The sequence below is a fragment of the Archocentrus centrarchus genome, chromosome 20, assembly GCF_007364275.1.
Source record: "Archocentrus centrarchus isolate MPI-CPG fArcCen1 chromosome 20, fArcCen1, whole genome shotgun sequence".
NCBI lineage: Eukaryota > Metazoa > Chordata > Actinopteri > Cichliformes > Cichlidae > Archocentrus > Archocentrus centrarchus.
The window spans coordinates 14,487,783-14,510,833 of NC_044365.1; the positions used below are offsets into that span (position 1 = coordinate 14,487,783).

Sequence of the window (23,051 nt, forward strand, 5' to 3'; positions counted from 1 at the left end):
TAATGTATCCATGCACTAAACACCCTTAACAAAGCTGTATTTCAAGCACTGCTTCGAGTTAAACAGGGGCAGGTGGTTAATGTGGTGATAGGGCCAAAACTGAAATTCATTTCTTTTTTCAGCCATTTTGCTGCTGATGTTCTTGGAGTCACTGTCTTGTTGTCAATTTCAGCCAAGCTTTAGCTGTAAGACAGATGGCCTCACATCTGATTCCAGAATATTTTGGTAATCAGAGGAGTTCATAGTTGACTCAATGACTGCAAGGTTGCCTGTGGCTGTAAAACAAGCTCAAATTGTCACCCTTCCACTACTCTGCATGACAGTTGGTTTGTGCTGATATGGTGTGTTTAGCTTTCACCAAACATGGCGCTATGGTGTTACAGCGCTATGGTCTCATCTATCCAAAGGACACTGTTTCAGAAATCTTGTAGTTTGTTCAAATGCAACTTTGCAAACCTAAGCCATGCTGCCTGTTCATTTCAGAAAGAAGAGGCTTTTTCCTGGCAACCCTTCCCAATAATCAATAGTCTTTTTCTAATTATTCTGTCATGAACCTTAACATTTAACACGCTGACAGAGGCCTGTAGAGTCTGGGATGTAGCTCTTGGGTTTTTGGCAGTTTCCCAGAGCATTGCACAGTCTGACTTCCTATGGAATTAGTGAGGGTTTACTTAGTTTTCACAGGGCTCTATGCAGTCCTGTGAAAACTCTCTTTTTCACATGGTTGTAGTTAGCAAATGTAGGATAAAGACTGAAAACAGCTAGCATGGCTCTGTCAAAAGGCCTACCTGCCGGCCCCATTTATCCGCTTAACACATTTAGTTTAATTTCAGGAAACAGCCAACAAACAGCCGTGTAGATAAAGCTGTCTTTTATAATCTTGAAAACATTATTTTTATGTGAAGCTAAACTAAGCTAAGAAGCTGCTGCCGGCGGCTTCATATTTAGTGCAAAGGCATGAGAGTGTTGATCTTACTGGCAGGAAAATGACATGTGGGGGTTGAAATTTCAATATAAAAGGATAAGAACGCAAAATTATAGGCATGGGTAATCCAGATTCCTTAATATTTTTCATTTGTTTGTTTCTGAGGAGCAAAAATACAAATTTGTATTTGAATACCCTCATTCACCAAGCCACTCAGTGAAACTATAGCCTTACCAGGGAATAAAGAAAGGAACTTGCCTCAGTCCAAATGTGTTTTAATTATAAATGACTTAATGAATAGATGGATTAATTCTCCCAGCTATTTAATTTAGCTTAGTACACCAGTTTAAAAAAAAAAAAAGCATTCAAGTGGAGATAAAATATTTGCCGTTGACTGGGTGAAAATCTCTACAGGATTTCAGTGTTTTTAATATCTACATATGGCATCATTAACAGTTCATAGAGATAGTGGATATTGGCCACTTAGTCATCTTAGAGTCTCTGTTGAATCCCGCTGAAGATACACAGATGATTCCCTTCGTTATGTTCCAGTCATTAAAAAGAGAGCTGTAAAAGTTTCACTGAAACATGGAGGCGGTTTCTCCTATGAGGACAAGGTAGCCTTTTCAGTGCTGTCACTGTACTATTTTTAAGTACACCATTGGAACTTTTCTCTCAATCGGTGTTGCCACTTGAGCAGTGAGTTAGCAGTGATGAACAGGTTAGTGTTTAGGAGTAATTTTCCAGTCTAATCGATACTTTTCTGTATTTCTCTCTCACACACATTTTAATCTATGGATTTATGACCGCGTCATCTCATAAACCCTTCATGTGCACCAGGATGCAGCAGCACCCTCTTTCTGCTCAAGCCTGGTATTTCTAAATCAAACTCCTCTGGACTTCCCGAGGGCAAAAGCAAGGCTGTCAGAGAACCGCAGACACATTCAGAGCCCTGCAAGTAAAGACTGAGAGCCCTACCAAAGTAATGAACCGGAGGCCAGACTTTTAACCCCTCGTAATGTCTGCACGCTGACATTTTCACTTTAATGAGAGGAAGCGATTAAACTGCTGGGTCATGTTGCTGACTTCAGCTTTAGCTTGAGAGTTTAGGAGTGTGAAGAAAGCTATGGTGTGGCCTCCAACTGCATTTGATAGGGGAGATTGGGAGAATCTACATCCTCCAATGAGTGCTAATAAAAGATTTTGTTTCAAGTTCCGTGACTTAAAGACAAAGGCAAAAGTGGGTGTAAAAAGCACATTTGACTAATTCAGAACAGCCTTTGGGGACAGCTGGCACACACAGCGAGGGTGGATGCAGCCTGTCGTTGCCAAAGCCTCCATCTCATTCTTTATCGAGCCCGTCGCAGTTGTGCCTTACCTTTCCAAAGTCCCTGACGTCAAAAAGGTCAAAGGCCTCGAAAAGCTCGGTTTTCTTCATGCCAAATACATCGCTGCACGCTGCCAGGAAGGTCCTGATGTTCTTCAAGCACAGGAACTGTGTTGGGAAGACAAAAAGAGTTCATCTGTGAGTGGCAGACCGATAAATTTACAAGTATCTCAGTTTTCTTTCCAAATGACTGCATGTGTGTGTGTGCGTGTCTTCGCTGACATCACTGTACAGTTTCTGCTTTTTGTACTCTGCCTGATAGCTTTCACTCTTGCTGTTAAATCAGGCCATGCAGCTGAGGGCATTGGAGGGCCACAGCTCTAAAAGACAGATGGAGCAGTGTTTAAAGGCACTGTGAGAGCATCTTGTTTCATTAATATGATGTATTTCCTGCTGAAATAGGGCAGTGGGGTGCTGCATAATAAAGGAAAAGATAATTCAACAAAGCAGGGAGAGAAAGGCAGAGAACTTGTTTACTTCTGCTGCTACAGTATAGCGTTTCTGCTATGATCACATAAACGCAAATGCAAATTTCAAGAAATTTCTTTATTCCTCACTTATCAGTTAATAGAAATGTTAAAAATTAATAGTTGGTTAATTGCTGCATGAAAGTGAAACTCACTTTTATACACTAATTATGTCATTGCACATAAATTTAGAAAATTATTAGCCCGTATTTATCTGCATCTCACAGTCTGTACTGAGTCAAAATTTAAATAACAGTCTCGTTCGTTCAATTAATCTTTCGACTGCTGCCTTCAAGGAGATACAAAAACACAAATCAGAAAGCAATGTCTCTCCACAGTCCAACCCCGCATTCAAAACATCGTTATTTTATTCTCATCTCTTTTATGTCTTCATGGCTTCAGATCTCCATAAAGTTATGATTGTGGTGCTTATCTTCAGCAAATTGCTGCACAGGAGGATCAACTTTAAATAAGCTCATTTTTTCTGTGTTTCAAAAAAACACAATTTAAAATGCAGTGTTTCAAACACAACTCAACAACTATCACCAGATATACAAGTTGGCTGGTTACAGTTGCTAATACGTAATACAGGCAGGTTATGAATCTGTGTATATTGCTGTGGTGTGTTCAGTGTTTACTGTTCAGTGTTCATTCAACACCTTTGTACAATGTGTCGCATTAAATCAATATTGCAATGACTAAATGTTCAAAGATAGTTTGAGGAAGAGCTGAGTTATTTTTATAACGAAGGTTTATTGTTTCCCTGCTTTAAAATAGGAACTAAATACACTATATTGCCAAAAGTATTCGCTCGTCTGCCTTCACACGCATATGAATTTGAGTGACATCCCATTCTTAATCCATAGGGTTTAATATAATGTTGGTCCACCCTTTGCAGCTATAACAGCTTCAATTCTTCTGAGATACCTTTCCACAGGGTTTAGGAGTGTTTTTGATCACTCTCCCAGAAGCACATTTGTGAGTTCAGACACTGATGTTGGATGAGAAGGCCTGGCTCACAGTCTTTGCTCTAATTCATCCCAAAGGTGTTCTGTCAGGTTGAGGTCAAGACTCTGTGCAGGCCAGTCAAGTTCTTCCACATCAAACTCACTCGTCCATGTCTTTATGGACCTGCTTTGTGCACTGGTGTGCAGTCATGCAGGAACAGGAAGTGGCCATCCCCAAACTGTTCCCACAAAGTTGGGAGCATGAAATTGTCCAAAATGTCTTAGTATGCTGAAGCATTAAGAGTTCCTTTAACTGGAACTAAGGGGCCCAACTCCTGAAAACCAACCCCACACCATAATCCCCCCTCCACCAAACTTTACACGTGGCACAGTGCAGTCAGACAAGTACTGTTCTCCTGGCAACCACCAAACCCAGACTTGTCCATCAGGTTGTCAGACTGAGAAGCGTGATTCGTAACTCCAGAGACCACGTCTCCAGTCCAGTGGTGGCGTGCTTTACACCACTAATTCTCTTTGCATTGCGTTTGAATAAGACTTGGATGCAGCTGCTCAGTCATGGAAACCCATTCCATAAAGCTCTTTGCGCACTGTTCGTGAGCTAATCTGAAGGCCACATGAAGTTTGGAGGTCTGTAGCAACTGAAAGTTGGTGACCTCTGTGCACTATGCGCCTCAGCATCTGCTAAGCCTGCTCTGTGATTTTACATGGCCTGCCACTTCATGGCTGAGTTGCTGTCAGTCCCAATTGCTTCCACTTTGTCATAATACCACTAACAGCTGACTGTGGAATATTTAGCAGTGGAGAAATTTTATGACTGGACTTGTTGCACAGGTGGCATCCTATCACAGTACCACACTGGAATTCACTGAGCTCCTGAAAGCGAAACATTCTTTCACAAATGTTTGTAGAAGCAGTCTGCATGCCTAGGTGCTTGGTTTATACACCTGTGGCCACGGAAGTGATTGAAACACCTGAATTCAATGATTTAGATGGGGCAGTGAATACCTTTGGCAAGATAGTGTAAGTACAAAAGATGAAATAAACAGAAAAAAAACATTGGTACAGGCACTAGCTCTTAGAGCCTGACAACATTTATTGGTGGGCTAATATTACCAGCCACTATTAGCTATTTGCCAATCTATCAGTATTAGGGCTGCATAAAACAATTATTTTAGTAATCGAGTATTCTATCGATTATTCCAGCGATTAATCGAGTAATCGGATAAGAAATACTTTTTTTTATTAACAGTTTATCTGCATATTTTAACTTCCGTAATGCAGTTTCTCGCCATGTGAACAAACAGCGGTGAATGGAGCAGCTACAAAGTTCTCTTTTCTTCACCTTAACACTTGCTGATCAGGTGCTTGATGAAGGACCTCCAGCTGTTTCACAGATTTAATGGTGGTTACTAAAAGAAAAAGCTGCTGTTTTGGACGCTGGAAAAACGTTTCCTTTTTCACTACTTGAGCTCACCGTCACAGCTTCGCCTCTTTGCGCTTGCGCAGTTAAAACCGCTGCCTGCTATGAGTGTTTTCAAAAACTAGTGGCTGCGGGAGCCATGGCGCATGTGTGAGTAACGGTGTAATGCTTTGTATTCACAAGCATTCTCGAAAATACGTTTCTACTGCAGGTCTATATTTAGTCACTAATAAGGGATTAAAGTATAAAAAATATTTTGAAGGAGCCCCTCGGTCCTGGGGGCGGGCCTTCCGGTACCGAACCATCGCTAGTGCTAATGGCCCGTGCTCGCTAGCAAACCAGTTCTGGTAGCTACAGCTGAAGTAAAGACAAAAATAGCAGCTGAAATTCTCAGCGAGCACAACACACACAGACACACAGAGAGCAGTGGAGGCTTGGAAATGCATGTCAGCGACAGTTGCCACCCGTCCCGTAAAGTACGGAACCCCGCATGTTACGGAGCCGTATTCCACGGAGTCCCGTAACATACGGGGTTCTGTATTTTACGAGACAGGTGGCAACTCTAGTGATGATCAACTCTGTGTTAAATGAAATCCATCGCAGCGACGGAGAGCTTTTTAGAATGTGTGCTTGTGTATACGTGAGTGATTCACACTCCAGTCCAGTAGGTGGCGGTAATGCAGTTCTATGTTGGTTTGCCAGCCCCCAATAAACCCACAAAAAGACGTCAGCACTAATGCTGCTAATGCTAGTGAGGAGCGCCGCTTACACCGAGACAGCTGAGCGCTGCAGAGTTTAAACGAAGCATTGATACAGTAAATTTGTGTCGATAAATATTTAGAATCGATTTAATCAAGTTAATCGATGAATCGTTGCAGCCCTAATCAGTATTGATACTTATAATAGCCAAAAATGAAAATTAAAAAGTTAAGGAAGAGAAACAACCATGTTATCAATGTTGCTGATGCAGTTTGTCCACCAGAGGGAAATTTCCCTGTTGGTAACACACAAACACAACAAACAGCTGATTCAAGTAGAGTCAGGCAGTGTAAATGAGTAAATAAATAACTACACATAACAAATGTTAGGGAACTCTATGTTTTGCATGTCTGAAAGAAAAAAAAATATTGGCCGATATATATCAAAATATCAGATATCAATATTGGTATTGTTTTTAAAAATCCCATATCAGTCAATGTTATTATTACCTTTATTAACAATAACTCAGCCATCCATTTTTTTTGTCGAAGCACAGGGGAGCCACTGGAGATGGACAAAAGTAAAAAGGCTCTGGAGATGCAGGTTTACAACCCCCTATTAAAAACAGACCCTTTCACAGCATGAACCACTTGTTAGAAGGAAAATTCCTTCTTCTTTTATACCTCATTGAGCTTTGTGAAAAGGTGGGACACTTTGCCTCATTTCAAAATCTGCCACTATATTCATTTTTCTGGTGACGGCAAGGTTATTAGCGGGCAAACAGCACAATGCAAGCACACTAATGAAGATGAAAAGAAAGGGCCAAAAAACTCTTCCTCAGCTAAGTCTTATACCCGGTGAGCTTAATTACAGCCGAGGGTGCACGCTGAGACATGAAAATTGAATCAAACAATCAATAAGTAACTCTACTAATAAACAAGGTCATTTACTGAGGGTGCAAGTGTTTTTGTTTCATCTGCAGCGTCAAACTTTTGCTAATGATCTTAATGGAGTTCAATCCAGAAACTGTTTATCCGTATTAGATGGAACCAGTGAATGCTGCTGAAAAAACAGCGGGGGGGGGGGGGGGGGGGGGGGGTTGGTAGAGCTGAAGAATGAAGTTAGAGATGTCTAAGGCTCTTTTTGCAGAGCGTAGGTGACGATGTCAACGCACAGCGCTTAGCCAACATGCTGCACCTGTGGCTCAGCCTTAATGTAGTTAATACAGGATGTAGCACAAAAAAAGGGATGCTGATGTAAGAGATTGATCTGATTTTGTAATGGTTTTGGCCGCATCACCGTCCACCAAAATGCTGGGAACATTTTTCAGCATTTGTCAAAGCATTATTAGATGTGTTATGTGACAAAACTATCGGTGAATGACTGGAGTCACCATCGGTAAATCAATACCGACACACCAGATCCAAAGACAGCGCAATATCATAGCCAATGCAGAGTTGCACGAGAATGGCTGTGTGGCTTGTGCATTTGAGCAGTGAGGTATTATGGTCAAACCAGGACAGGGGATCAGGATTTACAATGAATGCAGACAACTGAAAGCACCGTACTGGTGTATATATAGAAGAAGACTAAATGATGCAAACTGTGCATCATATCAGCATCTAAAGAAGCAAGATGCACTGACTTCAGTGCCTGTCAGCTTTATAAAATGTCTGAAAAATCTCAAAAGTATCTGAATTAGAGGGAAAAAGGCTCAGTTACTTTAGGTGAGAGCCAGGTCTAGTTGCATGGAAGGATTACAGGAAATACTGTCTTTTTTTTTTAAGAGAACAATCTTTCCATTGGTCCTTTATTTAGATGTGTGCATCTCAAAAAGATTCGTCATTGTCTTCTTTTTTTTTTTCTTCTTGGGTAAACAACTCCACAGGAACCAGATTTCATTGGCTATTTCCTGTTTGTTAAAGAAAGCACATATATGAGTCTATACCTACAAGCCTGACTGTAATCGTGTATGGCAACTTTTGAGAAACTAATTCAGTCAGTGTCATCTCGGAAAACTGGGAGCACAGGAAAGGAAGAAAAGCAGCCAGATTTACGGATGACACACCTTGCCTTGCATGGCAGAATCAGATTTGTCTGTGCAGCACATGTCCATGCATCAAATATAAAATGCCTTTCCACTGCAATTGAATTAGGCTTTACAGATGGCTTCACAAGAGAGAGAAAAGCCCCCAGCCAGTGAGCCCTAGATAAGAGTAGAACAGCAAGCAAGCACTGAGTGAATAATATTGAATGTTTACACTTGTACACATCACTTTCTTTTATCAGACAAGCACATCTTGTCTGCCTGGAGTCTCTGGAGAGTCCCAAAGGACCTCACTATATTATCTAAGGGAAGCAGCTTCACAGAGGACATGCTGTATGAAAGACAGCTTCTCTACAGCGCTGAGCTGAAGACAGCAAAGAGGGAATTGTATTAACAAGAGTGGAGCAGGATGAGGCAACCGCTAACCGTTCCACTGGCAGCTTTTGTTCTGCATTAGTGACTCTCTGGGGCACAGGAATCGAAGGGCCTAGTGTGTGTGATGTGTGTGTGTGTGTGTGTGTATACATATGTGTCTGCAATCTATGTGCAATCTACGTCCAGACCAATGAGTGAGTGAGTGAGTTCAGAGGGAGAAAATTTAAATTAATTAGAATTTGCCATTAAGAAGAGGCCTGATATAAACGGATCAGCCACAGCATTAAGACCACTGACAGGTGAAATGAATAGCATCAGCCATCTTACAATGTGACCTTCTGCTGGGAATGCTTGAGTCAAGGTGTTCACGCTGATGTTAGTATGAGAGGCCATCCAACTTAAACGTTACAGAGCAGCACATCACCCCATGGAAGTTTCATTTCTCAGTGGCAGAGGCTCTGCTTTAGATCCCACTGCAATCTCAGAGCCGTTCTGGTGGCTCAGTGGGGATTTACACAATATCTGCATTATCTAAATGATAGATTTTGGTTAGTTTGTCTTAATTTGGTTCCTTCCAGTTAGAAAGCTACACAGTTAATCACTGTGTGAGGAAAAGAACTGCAAATCTCAGCTCACCCCATGAAATCTGAAAATCTGAGAGCTTCAGAAAATTCCAATTTAAAGCATCGATGGTTAGCCCAAATGCAAGCTAACATTAGTATTAACTTGCAGCTGGGAGCTCTATATATAAAATTCAGCTGAAATTAAACTGAAAATGTATCTTTTTATGTCAGCTTGGTAACCTGCCATTACCCCTAAGTGAACCTTTTTTTAGTTATATTTTCTTGATAAACTGTTTAAAATGCTGTTAAAACTGTTAAACTGTTAAAAGAGTAAATCTGAGGTTTTATATCTCTCATATGCAGCTCAGTAACACATTTTTTTTAAACAGAGAATGACTGAAGTCACACGCGCAAGTGTTACTCTGTCACAAGTCAAACTGTATGAAGTGTCCCCTGCAGTGATCCTTATCAAGCATGCGTGTTTTTCTCATGTATTTATGATGAGCTTGCCTTAAAAAAAACAAATGCTGAGCTTTATTTATAAGTCTTCTATTCAAAAAAATTCTCACTGAAACCGTACCACATCTGAGGCAAATGCATGTGACCATGTTCACGCACCTGTTTCTGCACTTCAGTGAAACCAGCAAACAACTTCATTGTGGAGAATAAGGAATTAAGGATAGATTAAGTTGTGACATCTCAGCAGGAAACTCCACACACACTGATTCAGTTTGAATGAAAATGCATAGTTTATACAGTACAAGATTGATGGAGGGCTTCAAATCTAACAAGAGCATTTCATTTCTGAGACCAACCATGTGGAAAAGAAGTCAAAGAGAAGAAATCCTGTATATCAGTGTGCCCCTGTATCCACAGTAATATCCAGTTTCTGCTTATGTATTCCCTGATACAAGTCTAAGCTCCATAGCAACAAGCTGGAGCCTTTTATGGCCCCTGTGTGCATTGTGGTGCTTAATGAAATCCTGGTCTCATTCTCTCATAGATGTTCGCAATGAAATACAGCCAGACGTTTGGCCATCGCCCCGCATAAACCTTGTTTATCATCGATTAATTGCAAAGCATCTTTTGCAGAGGGACCCAAAGCCTCTGTGCAAAGAATCTAAATTCTCGGCTCATGGCACCCCACCTGTCGTCAGCTTGCTCATAGCAAAATGGGAAAGCAAAGAGGAAACAATGAAATGTAGAGGAGATTTATACGTTAGGTGTATCACATTTAACTCTCTTGCCACTTTCCATCACTCGGATATTGTATCCGGTGTGAATTACATCATGCGTGCAGGGCTGGTCTGCGGAGCTCTGTTGCCAAGACTCTTAAGTTATAACCGATGGGCGAGATATCACTATCCAAGCGATCAGGTCACATCCATGTCATGTAGGAGCTTTTGTCAGTTGTGTAACCAGGAAATGGGAGGTGGGAGGTTAGCAAAGGTCTGCTGACACTGTCAAAAACACTGCTTTCTCTCTCCGCCTTTGCTTGGGATGATTACAAAAGGCAGCCTAGCCAGGCGCTCATTATCTTACTTATCCTAACACAATATTATCAATATAACAAAGTATTTAGCAGCTTTTCTTTCCAGTATAGAGTCATGACTCCTTTTTTGTGAGGTGTGCTAAAACGCCACAGCTTTTGGTTTGCACATGAGTGAAACACACTGAAATTCAGGGCAGTCTTTCAGTCCCCATTATTCTTCCATTCATTCGTGACTCTGAATATTCCCTGCTAGTTAATGACAACCTCTTTATCACCTCTTTAACTACAGCTTTCCAATATGTGACTATGCCCACTCCCTTTAGAGCTTTGGGTGAAAGTCATCTGTGAGTCCAGGAGCTCTGTGTGGTGCTCCGACTAATTCTTCCATTCAGTATATGGAGTAATTGTCGGGGGCAAGCAATATGGTATCAAAGAGAGAGAGAAAATGAGAATGTGCACTTTTTTTCCCAGCTGAATGAAAAAGCTGAATGCTTATTTTGAATTAAAAATGGAGAAGTGTATCATTTGAAAAGGGTAATTCATGATGGCAAAAACAGAGAAAATCACCACCACCTAAAGGGGCATCCACACAGGAAGAGATTCACTCACTGTTCATCATTTTATCACCGATGGTCACTCACTAGCAGATGTTCCAGGTTCCCATTGCCTAGGTAACCCTCTAATGTATTTACCACCCCATCATATCTAATCAATGGTATCCTTCACTCTCATTGGTAGTCGCTTCATTCACTTGCCTCAGAGTCGAGAAAAGATTATCTTGTGACCAGCCCACTTTGCGCTGCCACTTTATTTAGTCAGTCACTGCTTGAAGCTGATGAATGTCATTGGCCTCTGATAACTGCTTCATTGTGAATCGCTTCCAATGTGGACACCTTTTTTAGTCTACAGGTTCTTTTACCGTCTCTCAGCTGATTGTTTTGGTTCATTGCTCTGATCACCCCCAATCACAGATGCAGCAGGAACTTATTTTCAATGCAAATGTTCTGCAGTATATGTAACCTTCATAGCAGCAAAAAAAAAAAAAAAAAAAAAAAAAAACAGACAGACAGACAAATTAGGTACCTGTCTGGCAAACAGCTAAAGAGCCAGATATTTCCTTCAGGGGGTGGTAGAGCAATGTAGAGCAAAAATGAACATCAGTGCTGGTTTTTAATCTGTCAGATAATCAGAAACAGTTACTGACATCTCAACCCATGTCTGCTCAGTGTGTAAACAACACGTCTGATAAAGAAAATTGCCATGTTAGCTTTCTAAAGTGATATGCCAAAATAAAAATTATTCCATTTCTGTCACTTCTTTCACTCTAAGTACACAGAATCACTATATAGCAGCATAGTTGCATATAGTTGCTGAGCACCTAGGTCATTTTGCTGTTCAATTGCCATCCTGGTGCAACTATGTCCCTATTTGCAGAGGAATTTCAGATTAAATCTATAAGGTTCTGGCTAGACTCAGAAATTAAGTAGTTAATGTGATTTTTTTGTTTAATGTGAACTTCTATGTATGTGAATGGCAACAGAGTTGCAATTAATTGACAGCTTGACCCCATTCAATCACGAACTGATTGAAGCAGACTCCATCTTATCCATTTTATCACCATCTTAACGTCCCAAAGTTGCCTGGATGACTGCAAGTGGTTGCAGACCTGATCCTTCAAAGCAACCATTTCAAAGGCTACAAAATCGCAAATTCACTGCACACGATCGAAACAATTGAGTTTGTGCTATTGAGCATATTTGTCTATTCCATTACAGTCTGTAGAAATGACTCAAGCTTAATGTCCACAAGAGTCTTTAATTTTCAAGAGAGTAGGTACTCCATGTCTTCTAACACAGCACACAAGGATCAGTAATTCAAATCATGTTGTTCAAGCAGAGTTTTGAAACGCACACGTTCACAGCGTCACCTGACCACATTTACATACATGAAGGTGAATAACGCCCTAAACTGCACGATCAGCTCTCCTGACACTTAAAGTGAGAAATCACAGGAAGAAGTGAAGATGACAGTAAACCTTCCTCGTGACACTTTTGACATTTTGAAGAGCTTTGATTTCCCCAACCACACAAAAGAGCAGGCATACAGTACCGCTCCCCCATGCCTCTCTGCTTTTTCATGTAGCAACAAAAAGGCAAAAGGGGGAAAACCTGGTTACCTCCCCCACAACACCGATACGTGACTCGGAAGCCATTTTCCATTAAATCCTGGTTTTAACCCGAATGACCCCCACATGTACACAAAGCTTACCCCACCCCACCCCTGAAGATAAGGGAAGTGAATTAGTGTTACTGTGTGAGATATGAACCCTCTTGGCTGCAGCAACGCAGGTCAAGTAGTTTCAACTCAACTGTGACCAGCTCAATAGGATTAAAAGGAGTCAGGGTTGTGGAGAGTTGAATGTCATATAAACTGTGTCGAGCACTAAATAAAATGTACACACTGAATGAGCAAACACTGAAGCGTGAATGGTGAGCCGACAGCATCCCTCCTCCTTCTCCTCCTCTTTCCTCCTCTCCCTTATTTTCTACCTCTTGGTAGACTGTGTGAATAAAAAAATGTGAATAACTGCTGTGTTATTTGACAGAGCCGGGGTCAATGGCTGTCTGACCTGTGTGTGTCGGTGCCCATTCAGGCGAGGGGGTCTAAATGATATGGGTTTGTGCAGGGGGTACTTCTGGGTTTACACTGTAAAAAGACACATTTAGAAGGATAAACTGAAGGTTTATCCATTTCCTGCTTTCACAAAGGTTTATTTGTGGCATTCCCCCAAAAGAAGGTGTAAAACTCTATATACACATACACAGCCCTTTAACTGACACTGTCCCTCATCCTCATCACCTGCTTGTGATGTGTTATGCATGCATTGAGTCACAATTATCCCTAATCTATTTCAGGGACTCTCTCCTCCTCTCCGTCTCCATTACACAAATGCAGACATTCCCATTTCCGACAGACAACAGTCATCCATCACCTCTGCACTGTCAGCACAGGGCACCTTACACATTACTGTCCCTGCAGGAAAAGACAGTAATCTCCTGACCTGCAGAAGGCTTTTCTATTCTGGGTCCATACACTTGTACAAAAACGTATCTCTCTCATGTGCACAAAAGATATATGCAGCTCCATTCATTTCTACACAGCTCACCTGGCTCCATGTTTCTGCAACAGTAAACCTGTCAGTAAAAGGTTATGAGCGTGGTTGGTGGTCATATGGTATCATCTATGTGTACATCTGCAACTCCTGACTGCCTTCCAGATAGCATCGTGACATTTCTGAGCTTAAATAAAAGCTAAAACTGTAGTTATTACTTGCTAATGTAGCTCTTTAAATGTTAATAATTATACTGTAAGCTGAGGGGTCTCCCTGAAAACTAAATGCCACTTGTGATAATAATTGTTTGCCGGTAAAGACAACAGCCGGTATTGACTTTCTTAAAGCTTTCAGAGCACTCAACAGTGATTAACTGAATCCAAAGCACCAGAACTGAGTAACATAATAAATATTGATTGCAAGTACATTCTCCACCACTGAATAGCTCCTAATAAAATCAACATATACATTACCTATAGTTTAATGTGCACTGGGGTGTAGCCTTTACCGGTTGGCTGTGGTTCAGGCTTGTTACCTTGGTGACAGGAAGAAAGGTCAGTTTGCTCTGTGCACATTCGCAAGTGAGATGCAACGTAATGGCGTCTTTGCAAATGTCTGCGTCCATGTCACTGTACATAAAGCCGCACATGTATATGCACGGCATCAGGATGACACGGTGGAACAAACCAGCGCGACTGCAGTGGAATTGTGAACGGGAAGCCGTGGAGCCTTGCACCAATGTGGCATGCATGGCTGCAGTAATGTGGTGTTTACACTCTGACAGGTGCAATCTTTTCTTCAAAATGAATCGACGAGGGCAGCCAAGCTCCAACAACTCAGACGCAGTCATCATGGGACTCACGAGCTGTCTCTGAACACTTGCATACCGCATACTAATAGCATGCACTTGGTGGTGTGTGCAAAATTTACATACGATGCGTACCGACAGGTGTGAGTGCGCATGCAATAAGGATGAGAGTATTAAGTATTAAGGATGGTCGCTGATTCTTTTTTCACCTTTAATTTCTACAAAAGGCAACAGACAGTAGAAAAGCAGCAAAAGTAAGCTCCAGTGCAGATATGATATCTGAGAGGCAAAGAAACTAAACTGGAAAGCAACTACGAAGATTAAATCCACTTAGACATGAATTCTGAATTTCTGATTGTATGCATAAAGCTCTACAAAACTCATTCTGCTTAAAGAGCTGTATAGCAGACTGCATTAAGACTCAACGGCAGATTCTCACTTCCACAAAAAAACATTACATTAGCAGTTCTTTCCAGCAGCCATTGACTTGTCAGAATAGGAAAAGCACAGCTAATACTAATAATAGGAGTTTATAAGGTAAACATACAAGTCCATAGAGTCCACAGAGCAGGTCTGTGTGCGATGCGAGTCTGTGATGTACAACTAAAGCGTGTATCTAAACACATCTCTTTACGTGGTTCATGTTATCTATTAGAGGTGGGACTCACCTCTGTTTTATCCATCAGGATAAAGTTGTCTCACTTCAGTTATTTTTTTTTGCTGCAAAATGAGATTGTCAAGCACACCAACACTGTCATTAAAAACTGCCGTCATTGTTGCTATAGGCAGAGTCAAGGAGTCAGTTTGGCAATTTTCTGATAATACAGCAATTAACTATGATAAATCATATGTGTTGCTGTCTACATTGACAGAAATTCACATTTATCTATTACGTTTGTGCTCAGCAACCTTCCTGTTTTAAAGGAATATAACCAGAATACAACCAGCTGGCAGCCAGACTAATGGCAACATGGTGGCGATCTATCTGTATTTATAAACTAGACAGCAATTATTTGCAAACCTTCAACAATCTCTCTCAGAGTGATTGCAGTCAGTCCCAGTCAGACTGCAACTGTTTGCAGAAAGGTTGCCTGCTGTCAGGTGACCTGTGCGATCGCCTTGCAATCAAAAGTGGTCCTGAGTGTGCAACAACTTCGAGCTTTGGGCAACCACTTAGTCACCACAAGTTGCAATCGGTCACAGAATGTGAAAGAATTCAATACAATCACCTGGCAGCCATCATTTTTTTTTTTTTTGGTAGATGCTAGGAGGTTGCTGTCCTATTTTCGCTCGTGTGACTGAGCCATTTGCTTGCTCTGAATTAGGAAGGTAGCTTTGTTAAGCTGTTCTGTGTCCAGTGTCGGATGTTTTTTTGTTGGTTGAGCCGATTTAATGTAAGTGTGCTCAGCTAACATTATCTCCGGATGGTGGTGCATGAGATGAGCCCTCTTGTTCATAGTATTCCCAGAATATTTTTATTTATTTAATAAAATATTGATATTTGGTGTTACTGCATCACTACAATATCACCACACAAAATATCGCAATACAATGCTGTATCTGTTTTTCCCCCACCCTTATTATCTATAACCTTTCTTTTCAGAATCAAATACCTTATATTTCAGTTGTTGTACCTCTATAAATACAGTGTAACTGCTTTCTGATACCGCACCCTGAACCCTGAACTTTACTACTTGAAAGATCTCTGCAAATGCAAATTTAGATGCTGACATTTGAGGCGTCTTCTTACATGCCTTTAAACAGGATCACAATCTGTTATGTAGATGCAGGTCACACTTGCTTAGCTTTATATGACTTGCCTCATTGCACAGGCACCGAAAATAAAATTAAGACATCCTCTCTCTGTCTTTCTCATTCTCCCACTCAAATCTCTGTATCTAACTTTTGTCTCGCTGCAAGTGAAGAGCGAGCCTTTGAAGCCTGCTGCACAGAGAGCTCACTCTGTGAAACTGGTTTCTGTGCTTTGCATCACAGAACTTTGGTCTGAGTCAGATAAAACCTATATATGTACCATGTAAAATGCATAACCATGTGTACCATTGTTATGCCTTTAAAGAGTCATATCCAGGTCAGGTGAAACAGCACGCCTGTTAAAATATATCATGGAAAATGATAGTGCATAAATTAGCTGCTTAATTTAGGTTTAAGTTGTTTAATAGTTGTGTAATAGATGCATTACATCACACTAGTCTGGATCGCATTGATGCGATTCATAAATGTGTTAATCGGTTCCTCATAGCACCCCTTCAAAATTAGAAAGCATATTCTGTTGTTTTTCTGAGTATTGTTCAGTTTTGTTGCTCTCTGAAAACTCTTTCTGCTGTTTGATGCATGTTAAAATTAGACCAGACTAGCATTCACACGTCGTCATTCTCTCACTTTCACTTTCCAAAAATGAAAAATGGGCCTCGAAATCTTTGAAGACAGTTCTATAAAGGACAAGTCTTTTTTTTTTTTTTTTTTTTTGTACAATGAGAAGCGAGAAGTGGCTTTTCTCTTAATTGTGTGCTTTGGTCTGAGCTTGAACAAGGGCATGTTTAGTTTCACTTCCTTCCTCTATTCCATTTCCTGATTTCCTGTGCACGTTGAGGCTCATGGCTGGGCTGAGTGACAAACTTTTAGCAGCTGGCTGGTTTGTGACAGTGTTCTCGCTCTGAAGCTGCAGTTTAAAATCCTGTGTCATGGAACGCAACAGTAGGCGAGACAAGCTGGGGGGAGGGCACAAGGGCAGATTTCAACTTCAATCAAATGATATAATTATATGCTTTTAAATCCAACGCAACAACAGTTTCATGCAGTTCTTTGCAAATTCACAGTCAGCCACTGACAGGCCTGGACCCTGTTCTTTCACTGTTGTGTTATGAGCACAGACACACACAGACCAATGCAACCAACCCTACACATGGAGGTTTTGGGGGAGATTTGAAGTCTTATAAAGCATTCAGTACTTCACAGAACAAAGCTTCTCAAGACACAGACGCGTGGAAAACGTACATGCGGTGTGTGTAACCTCGTGGTCTGCTGGTTGCACCATGACAAGCAATCCATAGTTCCTCTTAAAGTTAAACCCTGAATTCCACTGAGTCAAAAAACAACCACTGATTATGTGGTCCTTCTCTGGTAGAAAAGCAAAATGCCACACTGGCTGGGCTGTGTCTAGACTATAATTCTAGTCATTCCTGAAATGTAAAAGCTCTGATCAAAATGGGCGAAAATGTCACTTTGTACTGACAATAGGCCCTTAACAGGAACTTTTAAGCAAGCAACACAATTCCACACATACAAACAGGGGAAAAATGGGATTTCTAATCTCTAATCCAATCTTTGCATCATTTTTGTATCTCTGACATCTTTTTTTCTCCTTTCACAAAGGAGCAACTTCTCAGTTTGAAAACTGATGCCAACACTGAAGTGCCAAAACATAAACTGCAGTTTCCTAGAAGAACACATAAAACTAGGTCTAAAAGCGAGTCAGGCCCTAGAGACGCTTCCATTGCCCAACCTTACTTAAGAAATAAGCATGTTTACTGTATCTTTGGTCAACTTCCCTTTACTGACAACTCTAGTGCAGGTAAATTTTTACAATAACTCACTTATTTACAATGTGTTAAAGCCTAAACACAAGAGAAAAGTGGCTGCTAAGGTAACCGTGAGCTGTCTTCAAGGCTTCACCTTAGCCACTTTAAGGCGCTGAACTAGATGTCTCCATCGTGTTTGTGGTGTTGTACCTTTTCAGGCATTTTTATGATATTACCTGACAAAAAATATTACTTGCTGTCCAGTTAATGGTAATAAGAGGATCTAAGAGCTCTATACTTCAAGTTTATTTATATGTTAGCACTAGATAGCATGTATATGTGCCTGTGTTCCCTGCAGTCTGTGGATCCACCTTGCCAACCAATTTAGCCTTAGCGATAACTTAGCATTCCAACTTCTAGCCAAATCTGGTCATTCCTGGCTCTGAAAACCAAGAGAGCAACAGGGGGAAAAAAAGGCTAAACTCAAGACTTCAAAACAGTATCTTTCACCAGAAAGATGGCTGCAGTACACAGCAATTCATTTTATTAGCAAATAGGCAGATTTTTAATCCAGCATCCATCCAGCATCTTTGATGCCCTTATATGATCCATTTCCTAACAGGAATGATTCACTATATAACCCTTACAAATTACCTAAACACAATTAATGCAGAATGAGAAGCAGCCCTTACTGACTGCAACATCACACATGCGAGCTCTCCAGAGATCCTGAAGCACCATACATTAATTAAAGCAGCCAACCTCAACACAGCAAGCTAGCCCTGCAGGTCCCATTATGTGCTCTGAGATGCCTCTATGGAGGCCAGACAGAGCCTTTGTAGCCCCAGCCTACCACTGCCTTTGTCTTTCCATCTCGCAGGTCCCATGGGTGAGGCCACAGTGGCGTCCCATGTGTTATTATTGGCCAATGATAAAGTAGCTGCCACGGTCCTCATGAATTATGCAGGGAGAAAAAGGGGAAGCAACTCCACCCTCAGTTATATAAATTTAACTTAGGGGAGACAGGGGGAGGAAAGTTGTAGGAGGGGTTCTGACACCCTTTTTTTTTTTTTTTAAATATATAATTATGTGCATGTAAGAGGAGTTGGGGGAGTTGATATCCAGCCTCATGTGGTGCGAATGTGTTTGAAAGAGAAAGCTGTGAGTCATGATTTTACTGACATGCCAGCCTGAGAACAAAAACTCAATATTCAGAGTCAGAGCTTGGAAGCACAAACAAACCTAACAGTAGCTGAACCTATAAAGAGGTCATAAAGGTGTATAACTGCTGTTACTGTCTGGTAGGTTTTTCTCTTTGAAAATCCTAGCAGCCAATAGTAGTAATGCAGTTCACATCCTAGTGTATATCGCAACAAGCAGAAGGCAGCCTGTGTGGGTTGCATTAGCAGTTCCAAAGAAATTACGTCAACCTAAAAAACTCAAACTGAACTAATATTTCACACTATTTAATTGGAAATTAGAAAATACAGTTACAAAGCATAGCGGCAACAGATAGACTTTGTCTATTGTACTCGAGCCTACTACTACTGCTAATCTGTCTTTGAGTGTAGCTTCATCACTGGCTTGGTGTGTGTAAGCCATCCAACCATGCATAAAACACAGTCTGTCTATAAATAACCGAGTCTAGGCCAGGCTAGGCAATGAGTACATAAGTGCAGTTCATAACCTTTCTACACACACAGCCTGTCACTATGCCACAGAAAACACTCAACTATTGATAACTTTCTGTTAGCAGTGACATTGATTCTAACATAACATCTGCCAGTAAATGAACTAACCGGCATCTCTTACAGCCGCGATCAGGTTTAGATTGAAATCACTGTGTAAGCAGATCCTTAAGATGGTTTATTTCCATTGCCCCTGATAACATTAAAATCTTATGCTTTCTTAAATGTTCCACTTGACCTGTATGCTCAGCTCAAACGGCGGATCCTCAATTGAATTGTGAACGAGCGGTAACTCCATACCATATTGACTGTTTTTTGTTTTCCAGGAAACAAGCCTAATCCCCCTCTCTCCATCAGACATGCAGTACATCACCGTACTGATATTATACCTTAATCACCTGTTTTGCAGTGGATGAGAGCATTAGGGCATCGATTACAGGTAATACACACTGATGTGTGTGCGCGCGTGTGTGTGTGTGTGTGTGTGTATGTGTTACTCAGGCAGTCTAATACTCCTACAACAGGCCTGCAGACTCAGTAGGTGAGTGGCTTTGTCGCTGTGTGCTGTCACCAAGCCAGACACCCAGATTCACTGTTATGAAGGAGAATATTAATCTGGTCCTGGTTCAAGCTGTCCTGTCATTGAAGCAGATGGTATCAAAATAAAAGAGGAGTCACATGGCCACATCTATCTATCTGTCTATCTATCTATCTATCTAATATAGACAAAGGAGATGTTATGGTTCCCTTTGTTAACTCTTACTCTTTCTTAGGCAGGCCAAACATGCTATTTTTTGCTCTAATTCTCAAAAATAGCAATAAATAAAGGCACTGCCATCTTATCTATCATTGTGGCTAATCTTTTAAAAAACAATCAGTTTCTCTAATTATGATACTCCACAGCAAAACCTAACTTCTCAACCTTTCCACTCTGTGTACCAACATCATCCACAGAGGGCCGATGGAGAGCCCTTGTTTATTTTTGACCTGTCTCGTCTCTCGCAGTCACCACTCGGAGCCTCACTTTAAACTAATTGAAGTAAAATAATATGAGAGAGTCAGCTTGTGGTCGTTTTCGGTCACGCTACAACTTCTATACAGCTCAAAGTTGCCCCCCAATAATGGCTTCCAAATTCAGTCCATTTGTTTTTGCAGTTTAGCGATTTTTTTTCGCCCATCTGTCAAACGTACTTGTTAACACAACCAATATGAGCTCCCCGTAATGGAAAGAAGCGCTTTTTTTTTTTCGGTATACATTTCGCACACAAGCGAGGACCGCAACGAACGACATTGTAACAAATGTGTTTTGACACCGTCGTTTTTGTACCGTTTTCCGCCACCAAAGTGCGCAGCGGGGACGGTAGATCGTGGCAAGGTTTTCTTAAAAAGTTCAACATTTCTTTGAGTCGTTTCTTTATTTGTGAACAACATCGTGCCGAATTACACATAGAGGCTTTGTAATCGAGTTCAGATTCAGCGGTGTTCTAGCAGGAGTGCCCTTTTTTTTTGCCGAAAAGCAGTGAAACTTTAAAGCCACCCGGTTCTAACGGAGTCCGGCTGCGCCCTCTCCATCCGGGCCAAGTTTGGCGGCGGAGGGAGGAACAGACATCAGGGGTGTCTGCGGTCCGCTTCTTACCTGTGACATTTGCGGTCGGAGGTTGATCTCCTTCAGGTTGATGGTCTGGGGTTTCAGGTTGTTGAGCAGATGGCACAGGAGGACTCCATCCCGGAGGGTTTGAGCCAAGTCAAATACCTGAGCAGAGTCCCACGTAACCCGGTGGTTAGCTGGAAGCACCTTGCAGTTTATCAACCACAGCGCGCATTGCCTCCAATACTCCATCATTATTCTGACTTCGGCCGGAATTAGGAGGTTTCTTTAAATGAAACTGTTGACTGTTCGGTGGTGTCTTGTATTGAGCCTAAATCGTATCCATGCTACACCGGTTAACTCTAAAACCTGACGAAAACTGAAGCGGACCGCGGCAGAAGGCTGGTGGGGATTCAGGCAGCTGCTCCAAGGATGACAGTCCGATACAGTGAGAGGCTGTGGATGAAGCGCACCCTGCACTCTTCATATCTCTCCCTCCCTCCCTGCCTCACTCACTCTCTCTCCATCTCTGTACGACTCTCTTCCCTCCCCCTCACCCAGCTCTTCACCTCTTCCGCTTGCCACCATAGGCGTGATGAGATGCGTCTATTGCTGTGCAAGAAACAACCACATATATCATACAGCCGCACTCACGCTGATTAAAACCACACAGAGGCAAAAGGAACATGTTTTAAACTACTCCTATTCGTCAAATATCAAAACTATATCAAGTCCAAGTTTTTGCTTCATGCAAATATTCCAGCCACACAGAGAGAATAATGGCCAGTGCTGGTTACATTAATGATTACGCAAACGAAATGAATATATTTTTGTGACATACAGACCCACTTCCATCCAACTTAGCACCAATAAATTTAACCTCTCACCAAATGTAATTTTACTTAAATAGTTTTTGAAATTTTGTCGTAATTAAGTGTTTCATGGCAGTCATATCTATTGGATTAACTATTTACTGTACTCCTGATCCTTTCCCATCATATTACACGTCACGACAGTATTAAACGGTCGCATTTTGTTTGCATGGACCTGCTTTGTATTTTACGCAGTCGTGCGTGGCTACATGCTCCTGTTCAGTGATGCATCGAGGGTGTTTTAACAAGCAATCCTGCATGAGTGAATCATTTGCTTGGAGAGGAAGCTGTGCGGCTCCCGCGAAAGCAGATGTGCTTTATCTGCTGATAATGTGTTGGAGAAGTAGACTTTAACGGCGCTGCGGCTGTTGTGTCAAGTATAAGAAAAGTAACTACTTTGCTCCAGAACGCACACTTTTAGATTTTTTCTCGTTTAGGATTTTTGCAAATCGTCCTTTTCAAATAAATGTACCGTTTCATTCCGGGAACCAGCACTGTTTCCTCTGTTAGGACACATACTTCTGTTTTTGTAACTGCTTCCATGCTGATAAAGCATCAAACAGTTACCAAATGAAGTCCAGTGAAGACGTGGATAAAGAGGTGATCTTTAATATAAAACCAATGCACAAGTGGTTTGCTTTTATAGTTTATGCTTAATGATCATGTTGACCCCAAAGTGGAAAAGGTGAATATATTTCTCCTTCCTGCACATTCATGTTGCAAATACACAAACCTGCTTATCATTCCACTGAGAGCATGATTGGCATGACTGAGCTAATGTATGGTTCTGCTGAAGCTGGTTTTATCTTTTATTGCTTCTGTGTGGGGGGAAAAAAAATTAGGGACTCTAGTCAGAGTATGCTAAGCTGACTGTTCAGACTTACAGGCATCAAATTAAATGTACCGAATTGCTCGGTAATGGAAATGGAAAGGATGTGGGGTATTACAGCACGTGCAGGCTGCCTTTTCATCTTTACCACGTGCGAGATTATTGGGTAGCCTTACACAATTTTTTTTTTTTTTTGGCCCAACACACAGACTCTCTGGAGCAGGAGGGGGCACATGCGAGACAAATTAGACTAATTTTATTGATTCCTGTTG

General features: G+C 41.4%; 1 protein-coding gene across 2 annotated transcripts in view; it reads right to left on the reverse strand.

Annotated features, from left to right (window-relative positions):
- Positions 1–21,507, reverse strand: part of vav3 (vav guanine nucleotide exchange factor 3) — a 90,345-nt gene extending 68,838 nt beyond the window's left edge. For both annotated transcript variants that reach the window (XM_030756777.1, XM_030756778.1), the window contains exons 1-2: positions 21,127–21,507; positions 2,304–2,420 (exon numbers count right to left, since the gene is read on the reverse strand). In XM_030756777.1, the coding sequence (XP_030612637.1) occupies positions 2,304–2,420; positions 21,127–21,333 (324 nt within the window). In that variant the 5' untranslated portion in view covers positions 21,334–21,507. The remainder of the gene's footprint in view (positions 1–2,303; positions 2,421–21,126) is intronic.
- Positions 21,508–23,051: the final 1,544 nt, after the last annotated feature.